Source organism: Salmo salar, chromosome ssa27 (assembly GCF_905237065.1).
Source record: "Salmo salar chromosome ssa27, Ssal_v3.1, whole genome shotgun sequence".
NCBI classification, from domain to species: domain Eukaryota; kingdom Metazoa; phylum Chordata; class Actinopteri; order Salmoniformes; family Salmonidae; genus Salmo; species Salmo salar.
Genome location: NC_059468.1, coordinates 12,492,037 through 12,510,466, shown reverse-complemented (window position 1 = coordinate 12,510,466; position 18,430 = coordinate 12,492,037). Strand labels below are relative to the sequence as shown.

Genomic DNA, 18,430 nt, shown 5'->3' with positions numbered 1-18,430 from the left:
AAGATTAGATTAGACTAGTTTAACAGTTACAGAGCAGCTACAGTAGCCTATCAGAACAGCTGCAGTATCAGAGGCGCATAGCCTTAATTAACGGGCTACACATAATGGCTGACGACAGCCAGGTAAGGTTCATTTTAGCCTACGTTTAATTAACGAGCGTTAGGGTTTTCCTAATTCCATCTTGTTCTAGTGGCAAGTCAGCCTTAAGTGCAGAAACTATGGTTGATATTAGAAAATAAGTATGATTGGAAGTTTAGGCAAGTAATTCTAATTGGGGAATTGTTGTGGGATGTTAGCATACCATACTGCGCGTGTAACATTAGTGCCATGGAGGATTGTGCAGGTCGGCAGGTTGCTACAGTAGCCTAGTAGCATGTATTTTATAGGGATCAGATCTGGCTGACTTTTTCACCTGAGCTGCTCATTGGCTGTCCATAATGAGCCCAGCGAGCAGGATGTGTAGCTGGACTCTGCAATAATTAGCTCCCAGAGCAATTACAAATAACTATTCTTGTTTTAAAAGCGTCATTACAACTAGCAACATGACAGTCAGTCACCTCTAAGCAGGACTCAGTAGAAACGCTATGTGTTGGATTTGTCCATGTCTCGCTAAATTAACCTAGCTACCATAACAGATGTGGAGAATTTATTCTGCAGTTTTAAGGGATCTCTCTGAACGTTTTAGATGATACAGTGGAACTTCGTCCTCTGGATGAAGAACTATACATCTCGGCTTGGCTTCATTGCATTATTGCTTGGGAAACGTTGACATGCCCTTTTTGTTGACGGATGGATGAAAATAATGTAATTATAGTATCGTTATACATAGGCTAGCAGGAAAATCCGCATGAGATACCCATAGAACTGAGCCCTGCTCCATTTCAGCACCATGCCGCGGTCTCAGGTGCTGCCCAGACTCGAAACATTTCAGCACCATGGCACGTTCCCCTGACGCCTAGAAACGTGTCAGCTCTATGCAGCAGACAGCTCCATAATGCTGAAATAGTTAAAGCCCCCTAGAACGTCATTGATTTTAAATTATTCTAAGTGCAAGTGGTTATAATTTATTGCATGTCCTAGTTTTGCAGCTTTGCAACCTCAGAATTATAGCTAATGGATTGCAGCTAGTTACGTTTTTGTGCATTGTGATGAATGAGGATGCTTGATAAACCATAAATTAAACGCAAAAACGTGCACTTACAAATATTTTCGTTTGGCAGAACTTTGACAAGCTATGATCTGTTTTCTAATGACATTGACAATTCATATAGACGTTAGACGTAGGCCTAATTGTGACATCATGTGTGTATGACATCTTTGAGGAATGCCCTTGCTTCAGCCAATCGGAATCGAGTATTCAACAATGCTTTGGCATAATTCAAGGACGTTCATATTCACTTCAGTTGTCTGCCGATGGTTCACTGACGTTTTTTCAAAGGAGATATTAGTATTACCTCTAAATAGCCTACAACAATAAGCTACACATCATGTCAGACAACAGCAAGGTATGGTTCATTTAGCCTATTTTGAGTTTAGAGGAGAAATTACTAACAGTATAGTAGGTCACTACCACAGCAATAGGTCTCACTGGTTTGATCCATGGACTGAAATCTGACCACTATTGCCATTTTGTTTCAAATAGGAGCGAATAAGTTGTTTTATGAAGTCACAACCTAAGCCTGCTATTGACCTCTCATTTATCCACCAGAGCGTGAAATGGGAGGATTCCCCGGATGATCAAAATAAAGTTGTGGAGAATATGAAGGATGAAACAGAGACACATGAGACCAACAAGAACAGGACAGGAGGCAAGGTAGGAAATATGCTGTCCTTTACACATCCTCTGCCTACTTAGGCACAGATCTAGGATTAGTTTACTATCACTAAATCCTAACCTTAAAGCATTAGGAGGAGACGCTACACTGACCTTAGATCTGCTATGAGACCTATAATCTGTTGTCATGTAGGCTAAACGTAAGTCCAGTGGCAGTGCCAAGAAGACTTCCGTGGAGGAGGACAGCAGCATTGGTGCAGGTCCGAGATTACTTCATGTTGGGTGCAGGTTGTGTTCAAATTCATCAGCACTGATCTGAGAAGATAGTATCTATATAGGTGAAAGCAATATAGTGGAGGCCCGCAGAGAGATGTGCTTTTACCTGTCCAGTGCAATCAAATCACTAAAGGTGAAGGAAATTAGACATAAAGTTCAGATTCAACTTTAGATTTCTCTTTGCGGTTTCCCAGAGTCTTCTCAGACACCCGGGTGTGGTTTCCGGGAAAGGGGATCTATCATTGAGCAGCTGGAGAAGGAGGCTCAGAGGACTCTAATGCCTTCTCTCAAGATTGGGACATGCTGTGCCCCAATCCTCCTCTCCTTCCTGAGGAGTCTAACTGATGAGCAAGTCCCATGTCTTTCTCCAACCTCACATACAACAACTCTGAATTTATAGTCATAGTGCACCTTCTAACCACAAATGCGATTTCAAACACTACACCTAACCCTAACATCACCGTAACCACACCCCTAACTCTTCCTGTAAATCAAGAACAAAATGGCTCATGTACTTGCTAATAGCTTAATTAAATACACTTTTATTTTCCCTAACATGGCTATCTAGTGACTCCACTAACTCAACACCAGTGTGCAGCTAAAATATGTTTCCTTTCTTTTCTTTTCTCTAGCCAATGGAGAGTGATTCAGAATGGCATGAAAAATAACGTAAGTCTCTCCACATAAGGTTCTGGTCAAAAGTAGTGCGCTATATAGGGAATGGTGTCATGGAATTGCTTGATTGACAAAAACATTACTCCGTTTGTTGGCCATAGCTCACATTCGAGCAGCTCTCCATGCTGTGTCTGAAGATTGTTAAGGTCGTGACCCAGACAGCCCTCCGCATTCTCCTACCAGCGCTAGCTCGTATCATGGGTGTGGACCTGAGGAGTGGGGCAGCCTCCCCAGAATCCCAGTGCTCTCTGACAGGGTCTGAGGATTCCTTAGGCAGTCTGGATGAGCGAGAGAAAAGGCTGCTGATCAATGAGATGAACTACTGGACTAAGGAGAGGAGGAGGAATGGCAGTGCAGGGTGCCGCCAAAAATCCACTCGCAGAACCTCATCACCATGCTGGTCGCCTAAGAGGTATGTTCACAGCAATATTTCAACTTAATAATTGCAAGACCTGACCCATACTTATCATAAATTATTAACTTGGAATTCATACCTTGTAGTTTGAAGATCTGGTCAGAAATGTTGCCCCTGAGGGGGTGGGTCCAGGTGAAAGTAATTTTTAACTGGGTTAGCCATAAAGTAATCTATGAATAAATAGATCAGGTACATGCCTTTCTGAAGTAATCATATTCTGATGTCGTACAAACATAAAAATCAGGCAAAAACTCGTGTCAGTTGGCTTTAGGCTTCTAGAACTATGATGGTATGAGAAGTAAACCATCATTGCTCTCATTTGATTTTCAAGCTCACTAATGACCCAGATTAGATACCAGCTGGCTGGTCACATTTGCATGGCATAAGTGGTGATTGTGTGTTTATCTTCAAGGTCCCAGACCTCATTGCAGAGTTTGCCAGCAACTAGAGAGGCTCCCCTCATGGAGGAGCCTCTGAAGGCTCTCTTTGGGGTAACGGAAGAGAGCCTCCTGATATCCCTGGTTGAGGGTCACTCCAACCCCACCTCCTCCAGCTCTTCCGAGTTGAGCTATGCTATCGCGGGGGAGGTAGTACACCAGCTTAACTCTGGCCTCTCAGTGGCCATTCAGGCCAGCTCGGGGAGTTGCCCCCCTATGGACAGTCAGGACATAGCAGCAGGCAAGGAGGTAATTCGGGTAGCCTCGGTGCAGATCCTGGACGAGCTACAGAGCCAAACGTCTGAGCCAGAGTGGGTAGGGTTTATCGAGCCCCTCATGGACCCTGTGACCGATGATGTGCTGAATGCCATTGTCGGCACAATGGACAAAATGGCACAGGACTACAACATCCTATTGGATCTGGCCAAGAAGATGACAATCTTGGGGTCTAAATTTCTGACCAATCTTCAATGTGACCTTGATGTTGAGTGTCCATCTGGGAAAGAAGGGACCACTCACTTTCTCAAAGAGACTGGATCCTCTAGCAGTGTGGTGTCCAGAGAGCTTCAGACCCTCTCTAGCCCCGACTTTCAGTCTAAAGCCCTCAAGGCGGTGAGCACCATCCTTACAAGGAAAGTCAGCAGCTCTTCTGGCGTGGCTCCTTCCTCTAGGCCTTCTAGTGCTGCTCCTAGCCTTACTGAAGCTCCCCTGAATACCAGCTGCACAGCCCTGACATCTGTAAGCTCCACTGCCACAGTGATTGTTAAGGCATTTGTGGGAGGCATGGAGACGAAAGCATCATTTGAAGGCAAATGTGAAGCAGTTGATTGGCCAGTTCCTGTAAATGACCACAAAACAGGGTTTTCACAGAAGATAACCTTCTCTCCAGCCCGCACACTCTATGGCCTTATACGAGCAAAGCTGAGGGACCTTTTAACTCTATCCGCTCGAGAAGAAGGTGTGGCTAAGGATGCTTCTCTTCAGGAGTCTTCAGACACCCTGGAAAAGGCAACTGTTTCAACTGTTGAGGTCCAGTTACCCAGCACCAAACTTAGTAGAGTTCCCAGTGAGAGCCAACCAATACCAGCTCTCTGTCTCTCCAATCTGGATAGCAGCACTCAAGAAGTTCTTAGCAGTGTTTTTTCCATCTACAAGTCAGAGTTATCAAAAGTGGAGAGTAAATGCTTGGCCGTTGTCAGTTCATCTGATGAGTCCCTAGATGCTTGTTGGCTTGTTGATGGTGTCCTATCAAAGCTTGATGACTATACTATTTCCCAGTCACCCTCACCCAATGAAGACTTGAGTGTGAGTACTCAATGTTCTCAACTGAGCTCAGAAGAGAGTGTCAGAATCACACAGTCCTCTACTAGTCTGATTCAGAGCATTAAGAAGCTCTCTAGCAATGACTTTCAGACTCAGGCAGAAGAGGCAGTGAGTAAAGTGCTGATGAGATCCAGTCATTCCTTTATCACACAGATCAGCCATACTGGTCTTCAGAAAAGTCTGCAGGCTGGCTTATCATCTAGCTCGCCATCAGAGATTGCCTCCATGTCCTCTCAGAATACAGCCCCTGGATTAGTGGAAACCTTTGTCAAAGGAATGGCGACTATTTTCCAGAAAAATGAGTCCACTGACACTGTGCTCCTGGAAAGAAGTGGGAGAGTTTCGCAGTGCTCCTACGGGGGCTCCCAACTGGATGATACTGAATTGAGTGTTAAAATATCAGAAGAGAAGCTTTGGTCAACAGCTAAGACCATCTGCGTCAATATGAAGAACATTCTTAAGGATTTCTTCACAGGGCTGAAGCCATCCGGATCCGAAAGGACAGAAAATGCTTCTTCCAAAGAGACCCTTGGGGAAATCCTGGTTGCTATCCAGAGTGAAATCTCAAACTTAGGGCGAATTAAGGATTCCAGGGAGCTCCTTCAGATCAACGATATGGTAGGAACTATGCTGAAGGAGGTTGAGAAAAGTGAGGATGACAGTGAACAAGTCTGCCAAGACATCCCTAGAACCTGTTCATCTTTGTCCACTTCTTTAAAGGGTCGTAGTTCCTTGTCTAGCTCTTCAAAGGGTCCTAGGTCAGAGTGTGAGTTAGAGATCAACCTCCCTGGCACTCCCATCCCTGACGAAGTGCCTTTTGATCTGACCTGCCCCATCGTCAGGAGCTCCTGCATCGACACCAGGGACTCTAAAATGCCAGAGATTTCTACAAGTGACCTAAGGACAAAGATGATGGCACACACAGATGAACCCCTGCATCGTAACAGTCCAATGACTGACAGCAGCCGACCACCGAGTGCTAAAGCCTCTTTTCGATCCTCCACTATTCCATCTTTCACCAGCAAGGGAACCTCTTTGGTACCAAAGGGAGATGGGATTGACATTGAAGAGAAGGAGGTGAGCATCCCCAGCAGCTCTGGCCATCTGAGGGAGCTCTTAATCAGGCCAGACATCAGCAGTGCCACTGCATTCCCACTGCAGTACTTGATGGACTCCAGCAAAGATGATGTCATCTGTTTGGTCACCGTACTGGTGATAAGGTTGCTATCGAAGATCAGACCCTCAGCCCTAGATGGACCCTTCCAACAGGCACCAGACATGACAGAAACATCTCAGCAACTCATCAGACAAGTCCTGTCTGAGTTCTGTGCTGCATCCAGTTTCTCCAGGACACAGGAATATTCCCAGAACCTGCACATCCACAGGGTGTTCAGAGGTGTACATAAAAACTTGATGGAGGAGTTTGGCTCTTATAACACCCTGCAAGCAGCTATTTCCTCCCAGGACCCTGCATTTGACAGAGTCCTGGTAAAGTCCTTGACCCAGCAGCTGGTACAGGGACGCAAGGAAGCGTCAAGACCAGCTTCTGCTGCAACAAACCCAGCAGACCAGGCTGAGACAGAGAGGGGGGCTGAGCAGAAAGCAAGAAGGAGCTTCCTTTGCTTTTCAATGACCAAACTCAGGATCAACTTCAAGGTATAGCAGGGAGTTAGCATTTGTTTTTTGTTCCAGTTAGGTGCTGATGTTATTGATGTGGCTATGATAAGACAAATATATGAGATAAATATGTTTTTATTCATCACTAAATTGTTGCCTTGGATTCAGAAGTGTTCCATTTCTTTCTTTATTCTCTGTACCATTTTCTTTACCTTTCTCCTGTTAGCGTTCCAAGAGAGAAAACAAAAAGGACTGCCGTTCAGTCCAGGAACAGACTGAGATTCCCTCTACTGATGGACATTGCATAGGTAAGGATGTTTTAGAGCTCTGCTATAGCTTGTAGTTTTGTTTAGGTGTGTGTTAGAAACATAGAGTATGCCTACCAAACTCATTGCACTGTTATTTATCAAAGTTATTATACTGTATTTCTCTCTCTCTCTCCCCATCCATTTCTCTTGTGTTTCTAGCTCCACACATTGAGGCTCATGGTGCTGAATCTCCAGTTGGAGAGGTTTCTCCCTCCATATCTCAGCCTATCAAAAAACAATCCTTGATTGTCAGGGTCTTTTCAGCAATGATGAAGCCATTCAGGCGCTTCACCAAGAAGAACCTGTAACCTGTTACGCTGCATGAAGAACTACTTTTGTAACAGCAAGACTTTTGATTTAGAGGAATTTCTGCATGTCTACCCTTTCAAAGTCTATTTGATCAAATAAATGCAAATTATTTTACAAGAGTTTCAAGTGTTTTGGATGATTGGTAGCACCGAAGCAGCTTTTCTCAGAGAAATGCACTAGTTCCCCCTTGGTTACACATTTATTGTGCAGTTTTTGAGATGGCAGGACTTGGGGCGGCAGATAGCCTTGTGGTTAGAGCGTTGGGTCAGGAACCCAGAGGTTGCAGATCAAATCCCTGAGCTGACAAGGTAAAAATCTGTTGTTCTGCCCCTGAACAAGGCAGTTAACCCACTGTTCCTAGGCTGCCACTGTAAATAAGAATTTGTTCTTAACAACTTGTCTTGTAAAATAAATAAAATAACCAGAGCTTGTCTCTAATACAATAGTTGCTGCATAGACCGTCAGATAACCAGATGTTCTCTATTAATTTAGTTAGATTGATAAGAGCTTATTAGCAGCAAGGGGAAAACACATAGAGGAGAATTAGCTATCTGCAGCTAGATCAACCCTCTGAGATGTTTTCTGTATGTTGAATATATAAGCTCCAGCAGTTGAGAGTGTATGTCAGAGCAAAAACCAAGCCATGAAGTCGAAGGAATTGTCCGTAGAGCTCAGAGACATGATTGTGTCAAGGCACAGATCTGGTGAAGGCTGCCAAAACATTTCTGCAATATTGAAGGTCCCCAAGAACACAGTGGCCTCCATCATTCTTAAACGGAAGAAGTTTGGAGCCACCAAGACTCTTCCTAGAGCTGGCCGCCAGGCCAAACTGAGCAATTGGGGGAGAGGGGCTTTGGTCTGAGAGGTGACCAAGAACCTGATGGTCACTCTGAGCTCCGGACTTCCTCTGTGGAGGTGTGAGAACCTTCCAGAAGGACAACCATCTCTACAGCACTCCACCAATCAGGCCTTTATGGTAGAGCGGTCAAACAAAGCCACTCATGCTATAATGTGGATAAACAGTTACTTGTCTAACAGAAAACAGAGGGTGTTCTTTAATGGAAGCCTCTCAAACATAATCAAGGTAGAATCAGGAATATCCCAGGGTAGCTGTTTAGGCCCCTTAACATTTTCAATCTTTACTGACGACATGCCACTGGCTTTGCACTGTAAATGTACTCTATAAAATATAAGAATACTACATTTCCTGAACGTATTCTTCTGGTAACATGTTGTAGCCTGCATAGGAACTAGAGGCCCAAGTAGCACAACACTCCACAGCAGCTCAATCTGCCATGCTTTAGATCTTGATGCATGCCCCTTATATTACATAATAACAAACATAATTAGCAATTCAAAAATGCTCTATTCTGAGAACTACTTTTAATCACAGAGTGGAAAACATAGAACCATACTGTGTGGATCACAATTATGGGTGTATTCTGGAATAAGACAAACCTATACAGTGAGGGGAAAAAGTATTTGATCCCCCTGCTGATTTTGTACGTTTGCCCACTGACAAAGAAATGATCAGTCTATAATTTTAATAGTAGGTTTATTTGAACAGTGAGAGACAGAATAACAACAAAAATATCCAGAAAAACGCATGTCAAAAATGTTATAAATTGATTTGCATTTTAAATAGGGAAATAAGTATTTGACCCCCTCTCATCTTTCTGACTACCAGGTGTCTTTTATACAGGTAACAAGCTGAGATTAGGAGCACACTCTTAAAGGGAGTGCTCCTAACCGCAGCTTGTTACCTGTATAAAAGACCTGTCCACAGAAGCAATCAGATTCCAAACTCTCCACCATGGCCAAGACCAAAGAGCTCTCCAAGGATGTCAGGGACAAGATTGTAGACCTACACAAGGCTGGAATGGGCTACAAGACCATCGTCAAGCAGCTTGGTGAGAATGTGACAACAGTTGGTGCGATTATTTGCAAATGGAAGAAACACAAAAGAACTGTCAATCTCCCTCGGCCTGGGGCTCCATGCAAGATCTCACCTCGTGGAGTTGCAATGATTATGAGAATGAAAGCCTTTTTGTAAGAGAGCGACGTTGATTATTAGGCCTAAAAAAAATATGAATCATTCTTCAACGATATTGTATTAAGAGAGATTTTTTTTCCACACAAAGTGTCTGAATTAAACAAATAAGTAACTCAAGTGTGATAATGATGTGAGGAGACATTCATTTCGGTTTTATTCACCTTCATGAATCATAAATGATTATGCTTGTCCAGATGATTATTCTCCTATTTCTCTCTATGATAACAGTTTGCCTTCTGAACTTAGACTCTTTTGTCTGAGGGGAAAATTGGAAAATCTGGGTTATAGACTAGGCGATTTTTTTGTAAACTCAAACATGTTGAACCGAAACCTAAGCAATCAAAAACCTAAAAAAACTCAAATGTAGGCTAATCTTTTCTATAAATTACAGTGTATGACCTAGGCTAGACACCTGGCTGCAATGCTGTCTAATCTATGCTATGCGAGATCCTTGCTTCGCCTGGCTGCTCAACCTTCATGCAGGGAAATACTAGAACGGATTATAAAAGGAGAAACGTGAAAACATTTTCATAACGACAACAAAACTCTGTGGTTGTGAAACTTGCAGTGAAGCACAGTATCAGAAAAACTCATCTTTTATAATTTAAAGAAACTTTAAGAAACCAAAATGCCATTCTTTTTATAGTCACATTTCAATTGCCTTCACTGAAACCTGTAGGCAAGTGCTTTTGTGATAAAAAAAAACTACATTTATTCACTCCTTGAAAGCTGAAGTGTAATTAAATAAATGACATGCGTTGGTTAGTGTGAGAAAGACCATCGGTGTGTGTGTGTTCAGGGAACCAGCCGCCCATGAAACAAACTTACCCCCGGGGTCATGAGGCATGTGACCGCCGTGCCAGAGAGGGGGAGGGCGGGTGAGGGAAGTAGGAGAAGTCGAGTCGGAGCCGCGGGGACTCTGATATGGCTGGACTACTATGTACATGTGTTTCCCCTTCTCTCACTTCCACTTACCAACTCCTCTCTCCATGACTATCTAGGCACATCACCGGGCTGGTGTGTGTGACAGGACGGGACGGGACAGGTGTGTGTGTTTCGGTGTGTGTGGTGATGTGTTGCGATGCGGCTCCTGCTCATCCACAGTGTGTTTTTCCTCCAGTGTGTGCGGTTCTCCCAGCAGCAGTTTCCCAGGCTCTGCGCCACAACGGAGGCCCTGCTCTCTAAAGAGTGCTGCCCGGTCTGGGAAGGGGATGGTTCGGCCTGCGGGGCCAGCTCTGGCAGGGGGTTCTGCCGGGACGTGGAGGTATCGGATCTCCCCAACGGGCTGAATTACCCCTTCTCCGGCTTGGACGACAGAGAGAGGTGGCCTCTGGTATTTTATAACCGGACCTGCCAGTGTGCCTCCAACTACATGGGGTTCAACTGCGGAGAGTGCCAGTTCGGACTGTTTGGGGCTAACTGCGAGGAGAGGAGAGAGTCCATGCGGAGGAACGTGTTTCACCTGTCGGCAGCGGAACGGCGGAAACTCATCTCTTACCTCAACCTGGCCAAGCACACCGTTAGCCAGGATTACGTCATAGCCACCGGGACCTACCGGGAGATGAATAACGGGAGCACCCCGCTGTTCTCTGACGTCTCGACCTATGACGTGTTTGTGTGGATGCACTACTATGTCTCGAGGAATGCTCTTCTCGGTGGACCGGGGAATGTCTGGACCGATGTGGACTTCGCCCACTGGGCTCCCGCCTTTCTGCCGTGGCACCGTGTGTACCTGCTACACTGGGAGCGCGAGATCCGAAAACTGACCGGGGACTTTGAGTTCTCCATCCCGTACTGGGACTGGCGGGACGCGCAGGGCTGTGACGTCTGCACCAACGACCTGATGGGCGCCCAGAGCCCGCGAGACCCCAACCTCATCAGCCCTGCTTCAGTGTTCTCTTCCTGGAGGGTGAGACACCTTTCATCCTCTTCCTGTCTCTTCCAAGATCTTCCTCTCTCATTTCTCTTCACTCGTCCTGCCTACTACCTCTTTTCACCTCCATTCATCTCACTCTCACTGTCACCTTGACATTGTTCTTAGAAGTTCACAATAGTCTCCAAAGTGTTGCATTTTAATGAACGGTTATGGGAGGTCTGGAGAGGAGGAGTCCACTGTACAGGTTTTATCATATATTGTATTAATAGTCACAGTAGTCCAAACTGCTACATGAACAGCAACAAAAGAGTGATCAAATTAAGAGCCTACATCTGTATGTATCACATCAACATGTGTGCCAGTTCAAATTTAACTAAAATCTTAACTAGAACTTAAACTAATGTCACAGAGGCTCAAACTCCCATAAAACAAGTTAGAGTGTTGTTTCATGGTATTTTTGCTTGGTGCCTTATGCTATTCTCTGTCTATCTATATCTCTGTACAGGCCCTTGACTTGGTCAAGGAGAAGAGACTATAGAGATGTAATCAACCACACAGTGTATGCTTCTCAACTCACAAAACGTGAAGAGACATTTTCTTTATTACTTTTCATGTGATGACTTGAATGAATACTGTGATGATATACTATCATTGTTGAGCTCTGCTGTAACCTAGATAGGAGGGAGGAGGGGTGGAGGATAGGAGAGGACTGGGGAGAGGAGATGAGAGGAGGAGAGGACAGGAGAGGACTAGAGAGAGGAGATGAGAGGAGGACAGGACAGGAGAGGACTGGGGAGAGGAGGAGAGAGGAGAGGACTAGGGAGAGGAGATGAGAGATGAGAGAGGAGAGGACAAAAGAGGACTGGGGAGAGGAGATGAGAGGAGGAGAGAGGAGAGGACAGGAGAGGACTGGGGAAAGGAGATGAGAGGAGAGAGGAGAGGACAGAAGAGGACTGGACTGGGGAGAGAAGAAGAGAGGAAAGGAGAAGAGGGTGAGGAGAGGAAGTGAGGAGAGAGGAGAGGAGGGGGAAGGAGAGGAGAAAAGAGGAGAGAAGAGGGGTAGAGGAGGGTGGTGATCAGGAGAATGTCTGACAACCTTATCTTTCTGCCAGAGGCCATGTTTTGTGATTAGCACACACACACACTCTCCCTCTCTCTCCATGGGTGGTGGGAGGCTGTACGCAAGTGGGAGAGAGGAGAGGAGCGCCAGTATATATGGGTGGTTGGTTATATAACCCAATATCACAGAGTGGAAAGAAAGTTGTGAGGAAGAGAAGAGACTTTCTAAAAGCGTATTCAGGTTCAACCAGAGATAATGCTGCTATTTCAGTAAAAGAAGCCATGCAGGCTCATAGATAATCATTATCATCATTATCAGCTGTATTACCTTCTACATAACTCCATCACTACTGCTTTCTCTAACTCTGAGTCAAATTAAAGTGAGTGCATGTGTGTGAATGTATTGGAATGGTGTGGGCGTACATACCCCAACAACAGAATGGTGTGGGCGTAACCAGTCATTACAAATATTAATGCGAGTAGACTGCTGATTGGCCAGCTCATCCTCAGGAGGATGACGTCATCCTCTATGAGGAAATAGCAAGCATTTTTTTTTAAGATACAAAAACCCACCTCAAACTTGTATGTGTTTTTTCACCAGTTTATGCTTTGGCCACAAATACGAGTATACAATGAGTCGACAACATAATTTGTGTATGAGTTAACATAATTTTAAAAGTGAGATTTTCACTGAACAGTTACTTCAATGCTTAGGCCTAGGCTTTAGCTTAGCAGGCTAACACAATCATGTGGCATGCAGTCGTCCTGATTCAATACTTTTGTGTGTGTGTGTGTGTGTGTGTGTGTGTGTGTGTTTGTGTAGGTGATGTGTTCGCGGGCGGAAGACTACAGTGTGAGGGGGGTTCTGTGTGACGGTAACGACGAGGGGCCGTTGCTGCGTAACCCTGGCAACCACGACCATAACTTGGTTGCGCGGTTGCCGACGGCAGCAGAGGTGGAGTTCACGGTCAGTCTCCGTGACTACGACACGGGAGCCATGGACCGCTCCGCTAACTTCAGCTTCAGAAACACACTGGAAGGTAAGTTGGAGTGTATGTGTGTGTGTTTGTGTTATTAGTTCTAGACCTCTAGAATGTCAGTAGGTCTAGAACACTAGAGAGCGTTGTTCTAACCCTAACTCTGGTGTTGTATTCTGACCTCTAACCCCTGACTTCTAACCCCTGACCACTAGGTTTTGGCAGCCTGGGTAACAGTGTGGTGATGGGGATGACATCTAACCTCTAACCCCTGACCTCTAGGTTTTGTGAACCCTCAGACAGACCTGGGTAACAGTAGGGTGATGGGGATGACATCTAACCTCTAACCACCTCTAGGTTTTGGGAACCCTCAGACAGACCTGGGTAACAGTAGGGTGATGGGGATGACATCTAACCTCTAACCTCTAGGTTTTGGGAAACCTCAGACAGACCTGGGTAACAGTAGGGTGATGGGGATGACATCTAACCTCTAACCCCTGACCTCTAGGTTTTGGGAACTCTCAGACAGACCTGGGTAACAGTGTGGTGATGGGGATGACATCTAACCCCTGACCTATAGGTTTTGGGAACCCTCAGACAGGCCTGGGTAACAGTGTGGTGATGGGGATGACATCTAACCCCTGACCTCTAGGTTTTGGGAACTCTCAGACAGGCCTGGGTAACAGTGTGGTGATGGGGATGACATCTAACCCCTGACCTATAGGTTTTGGGAACTCTCAGACAGACCTGGGTAACAGTGTGGTGATGGGGATGACATCTAACCCCTGACCTCTAGGTTTTGGGAACCCTCAGACAGGCCTGGGTAACAGTGTGGTGATGGGGATGACATCTAACCCCTGACCTATAGGTTTTGGGAACCCTCAGACAGGCCTGGGTAACAGTGTGGTGATGGGGATGCACGCCTCTCTTCATATCTTCATGAACGGCTCCATGTCTTCAGTCCAGGGTTCAGCTAACGACCCTATTTTCCTACTGCACCACGCCTACGTAGACAGGTTAGCACACACACACACACACCCTGTTTCTCTCTCTCTCTCTCTCTCTCTCTCTCTCAACACACACCTCCCTGCCCCTCACTCTCTCTCTCTCTCTCTCTCTCTCTCTCTCTCTCTCTCTGTCTCTCTCTCTGTCTCTGTCTCTCGGTCTCTCTCTGTTTTCAGTATCTATGAGCAGTGGTTGAGGAGACATGCTCCAGAGCAGACCCACTACCCAGAGTCCAATGCTCCCATTGGCCACAACAGGCAGTACCACATGGTGCCCTTCATACCTCTACACAGAAACATAGAATACTTTACCTCCAGCAAAGAACTGGGGTACCAATACTCCTATATGCTCAACTCAGGTAAGTACTGTGTGTGTGTCAGTGTGTGTTGTTTGACTGACTAATGTAGTAATATGCATGTTTAATCGTGAATGGCTGAATGATTTTAAAGGACTCCTCCCTCTCCTCTCCTCCCCTCTCTTCCCCTCCCCACCTCCATTCTTCCTCTCCTCTCATCCCTTGCTCCTCCCCTCCAGATCAGAGGATATCGGAGGTTCTCAGTCCTTACCTGGAGCTGATGATGGAGGCGTGGCCCTGGTTGCTAGGGGCGTTGGTCCTGGGGGCGCTGGTTACCATGACTGTGGCTGCAGTAGCTGCGACTATGACCCGGGTGTGTTGGGGTGCGTGGCCATGGCAACGCGCAGAGAAGAGTTCAGCGGTCCACCTACCAGAGAGGGAACCTCTCATCATCAGCAGTGATAGTGATATCCCCAACTACCACACTGTTTAGTCCCAACTACCCAACTACCACACTGTTTAGTCCCAACTACCCAACTACCACACTGTTTAGTCCCAACAACCCCAACTACCACACTGTTTAGTCCCAAATACCACACTGTTTAGACCCAACTACCACACTGTTTAGTCCCATCTACCCCAACTACCACACTGTTTAGTCCCAACTACCCAACTACCACACTGTTTAGTCCCAACAACCCCAACTACCACACTGTTTAGCCCCAAATACCACACTGTTTAGACCCAACTACCACACTGTTTAGCCCCAACTACCACACTGTTTAGCCCCAACTACCCCAACTACCACACTGTTTAGCCCCAACTACCAAACTGTTTAGCCCCAACTACCACACTGTTTAGCCCCAACTACCACACTGTTTAGCCCCAACTACCACACTGTTTAGCCCCAACTACCACACTGTTTAGCCCCAACTACCACACTGTTTAGCCCCCACTATCCCTACTACCACACTGTTTAGCCCCAACTACCCCTACTACCACCCTGTTTAGCCCCAACTACCCCTACTACCACCCTGTTTAGCCCCAACTACCACACTGTTTAGTCCCAACTACCACACTGTTTAGTCCCAACTACCACACTGTTTAGTCCCAACTACCCCAACTACCACACTGTTTAGTCCCAACTACCCCAACTACCACACTGTTTAGCCCAAACTACCACACTGTTTAGCCCCAACTACCACACTGTTTAGCCCCAACTACCACACTGTTTAGTCCCAACTACCACACTGTTTAGTCCCAACTACCACGCTGTTTAGCCCCAACTACCACACTGTTTAGTCCCATCTACCACACTGTTTAGTGCCAACTACCCCAACTACCACACTGTTTAGTGCCAACTACCCCAACTACCACACTGTTTAGCCCCAACTACCACACTGTTTAGTCCCAACTACCCCTACTACCACACTGTTTAGTCCCAACTACCACACTGTTTAGTCCCAACTACCCCACTGTTTAGTCCCAACTACCCCTACTACCACACTGTTTAGTCCCAACTACCACACTGTTTAGCTCCAACTACCACACTGTTTAGTCCCAACTACCACGCTGTTTAGCCCCAACTACCACGCTGTTTAGCCCCAACTACCACACTGTTTAGTCCCATCTACCCCTACTACCACACTGTTTAGTCCCAACTACCACACTGTTTAGTCCCATCTACCCCTACTACCACCCTGTTTAGCCCCAACTACCACCCTGTTTAGCCCCAACTACCACCCTGTTTAGCCCCAACTACCACCCTGTTTAGCCCCAACTACCACACTGTTTAGTCCCAACTACCCCAACTACCACACTGTTTATTCCCAACTACCCCAACTACCACACTGTTTATTCCCAACTACCCCAACTACCACACTGTTTAGTCCCAACTACCACACTGTTTAGTCCCAACTACCACACTGTTTAGCCCCAACTACCACACTGTTTAGTCCCATCTACCCCAACTACCACACTGTTTAGTCCCATCTACCCCAACTACCACACTGTTTAGTCCCATCAACCCCAACTACCACACTGTTTAGTCCCATCTACCCCTACTACCACACTGTTTAGTCCCAACTACCACACTGTTTAGTCCCAACTACCACACTGTTTAGTCCCAACTACCACACTGTTTAGCCCCAACTACCACACTGTTTAGTCCCATCTACCCCAACTACCACACTGTTTAGTCCCATCTACCCCAACTACCACACTGTTTAGCCCCAACTACCACACTGTTTAGCCCCAACTACCACACTGTTTAGCCCCAACTACCACACTGTTTAGCCCCAACTACCACACTGTTTAGCCCCAACTACCACACTGTTTAACCCCAACTACCACACTGTTTAGCCCCAACTACCACACTGTTTAGTCCCAACTACCCCTACTACCACACTGTTTAGCCCCAACTACCACACTGTTTAGTCCCAACTACCACGCTGTTTAGCCCCAACTACCACACTGTTTAGTCCCATCTACCCCAACTACCACACTGTTTAGTCCCAACTACCCCAACTACCACACTGTTTAGCCCCAACTACCACACTGTTTAGCCCCAACTACCACACTGTTTAGCCCCAACTACCACACTGTTTAGCCCCAACTACCACACTGTTTAGTCCCAACTACACCTACTACCACACTGTTTAGTCCCAACTACCACACTGTTTAGTCCCAACTACCACGCTGTTTAGCCCCAACTACCACACTGTTTAGGCCCAACTACCACACTTTTTAGCTCCAACTACCACACTGTTTAGTCCCAACTACCACACTGTTTAGTCTCAAGTATCCCAACTACCACACTGTTTAGCCCCAACTACCACACTGTTTAGCCCCAACTACCACACTGTTTAGCCCCAACTACCACACTGTTTAATCCCAACTACCACACTGTTTACCTCCAACTACCACACTGTTTAGTCCCAACTACCACACTGTTTAGCCCCAACTACCACACTGTTTAGTCCCATCTACCCCTACTACCACACTGTTTAGTCCCAACTACGACACTGTTTAGTCCCAACTACCATACTGTTTAGTCCCAACTACCACACTGTTTAGTCCCAACTACCACACTGTTTAGCCCCAACTACCACACTGTTTAGACCCAACTACCACACTGTTTAGTCCCAACTACCACGCTGTTTAGCCCCAACTACCACACTGTTTAGTCCCATCTACCCCAACTACCACACTGTTTAGTCCCATCTACCCCAACTACCACACTGTTTAGTCCCATCTACCCCTACTACCACACTGTTTAGTCCCAACTACCACACTGTTTAGTCCCAACTACCACACTGTTTAGTCCCAACTACCACACTGTTTAGACCCAACTACCACACTGTTTAGCCCCAACTACCACACTGTTTAGTCCCATCTACCCCTACTACCACACTGTTTAGTCCCATCTACCCCTACTACCACACTGTTTAGTCCCAACTACCACGCTGTTTAGCCCCAACTACCACGCTATTTAGACCCAACTACCATGCTGTTTAGCCCCAACTACCACGCTGTTTAGCCCCAACTACCCCACTGTTTAGTCCCATCTACCCCAACTACCACACTGGTTAGTCCCAACTACCCCAACTACCACACTGTTTAGTCCCAACTACCACACTGTTTAGTCCCATCTACCCCAACTACCACACTGTTTAGTCCCATCTACCCCAACTACCACACTGTTTAGTCCCATCTACCCCTACTACCACACTGTTTAGTCCCAACTACCACACTGTTTAGTCCCAACTACCACACTGTTTAGTCCCAACTACCACACTGTTTAGTCCCAACTACCACACTGTTTAGTCCCAACTACCACACTGTTTAGCCCCAACTACCACACTGTTTAGTCCCATCTACCCCTACTACCATACTGTTTAGTCCTAACTACCACACTGTTTACCTCCAACTACCACACTCTTTAGTCCCAACTACCACGCTGTTTAGCCCCAACTACCACACTGTTTAGTCCCATCTACCCCTACTACCACACTGTTTAGTCCCAACTACCA

General features: G+C 46.2%; 2 protein-coding genes across 2 annotated transcripts; both read left to right on the top strand.

Moving 5' to 3' along the window:
* The first annotated feature begins 5,386 nt into the window (after positions 1–5,386).
* On the top strand, positions 5,387–7,253 carry LOC106588279 (uncharacterized). Its single transcript, XM_045709766.1, has 3 exons — positions 5,387–6,556; positions 6,744–6,825; positions 6,985–7,253. Exons 1-3 carry the CDS (start codon positions 5,516–5,518, stop codon positions 7,131–7,133), a joined length of 1,272 nt encoding a protein of 423 aa, XP_045565722.1. The 5' UTR covers positions 5,387–5,515; the 3' UTR covers positions 7,134–7,253.
* Positions 7,254–10,099: 2,846 nt separating this feature from the next.
* On the top strand, positions 10,100–15,344 carry LOC106588324 (tyrosinase). Its single transcript, XM_045709584.1, has 5 exons — positions 10,100–11,096; positions 12,946–13,162; positions 13,968–14,115; positions 14,281–14,462; positions 14,639–15,344. Exons 1-5 carry the CDS (start codon positions 10,269–10,271, stop codon positions 14,890–14,892), a joined length of 1,629 nt encoding a protein of 542 aa, XP_045565540.1. The 5' UTR covers positions 10,100–10,268; the 3' UTR covers positions 14,893–15,344.
* The last annotated feature ends 3,086 nt before the right edge of the window (positions 15,345–18,430 follow it).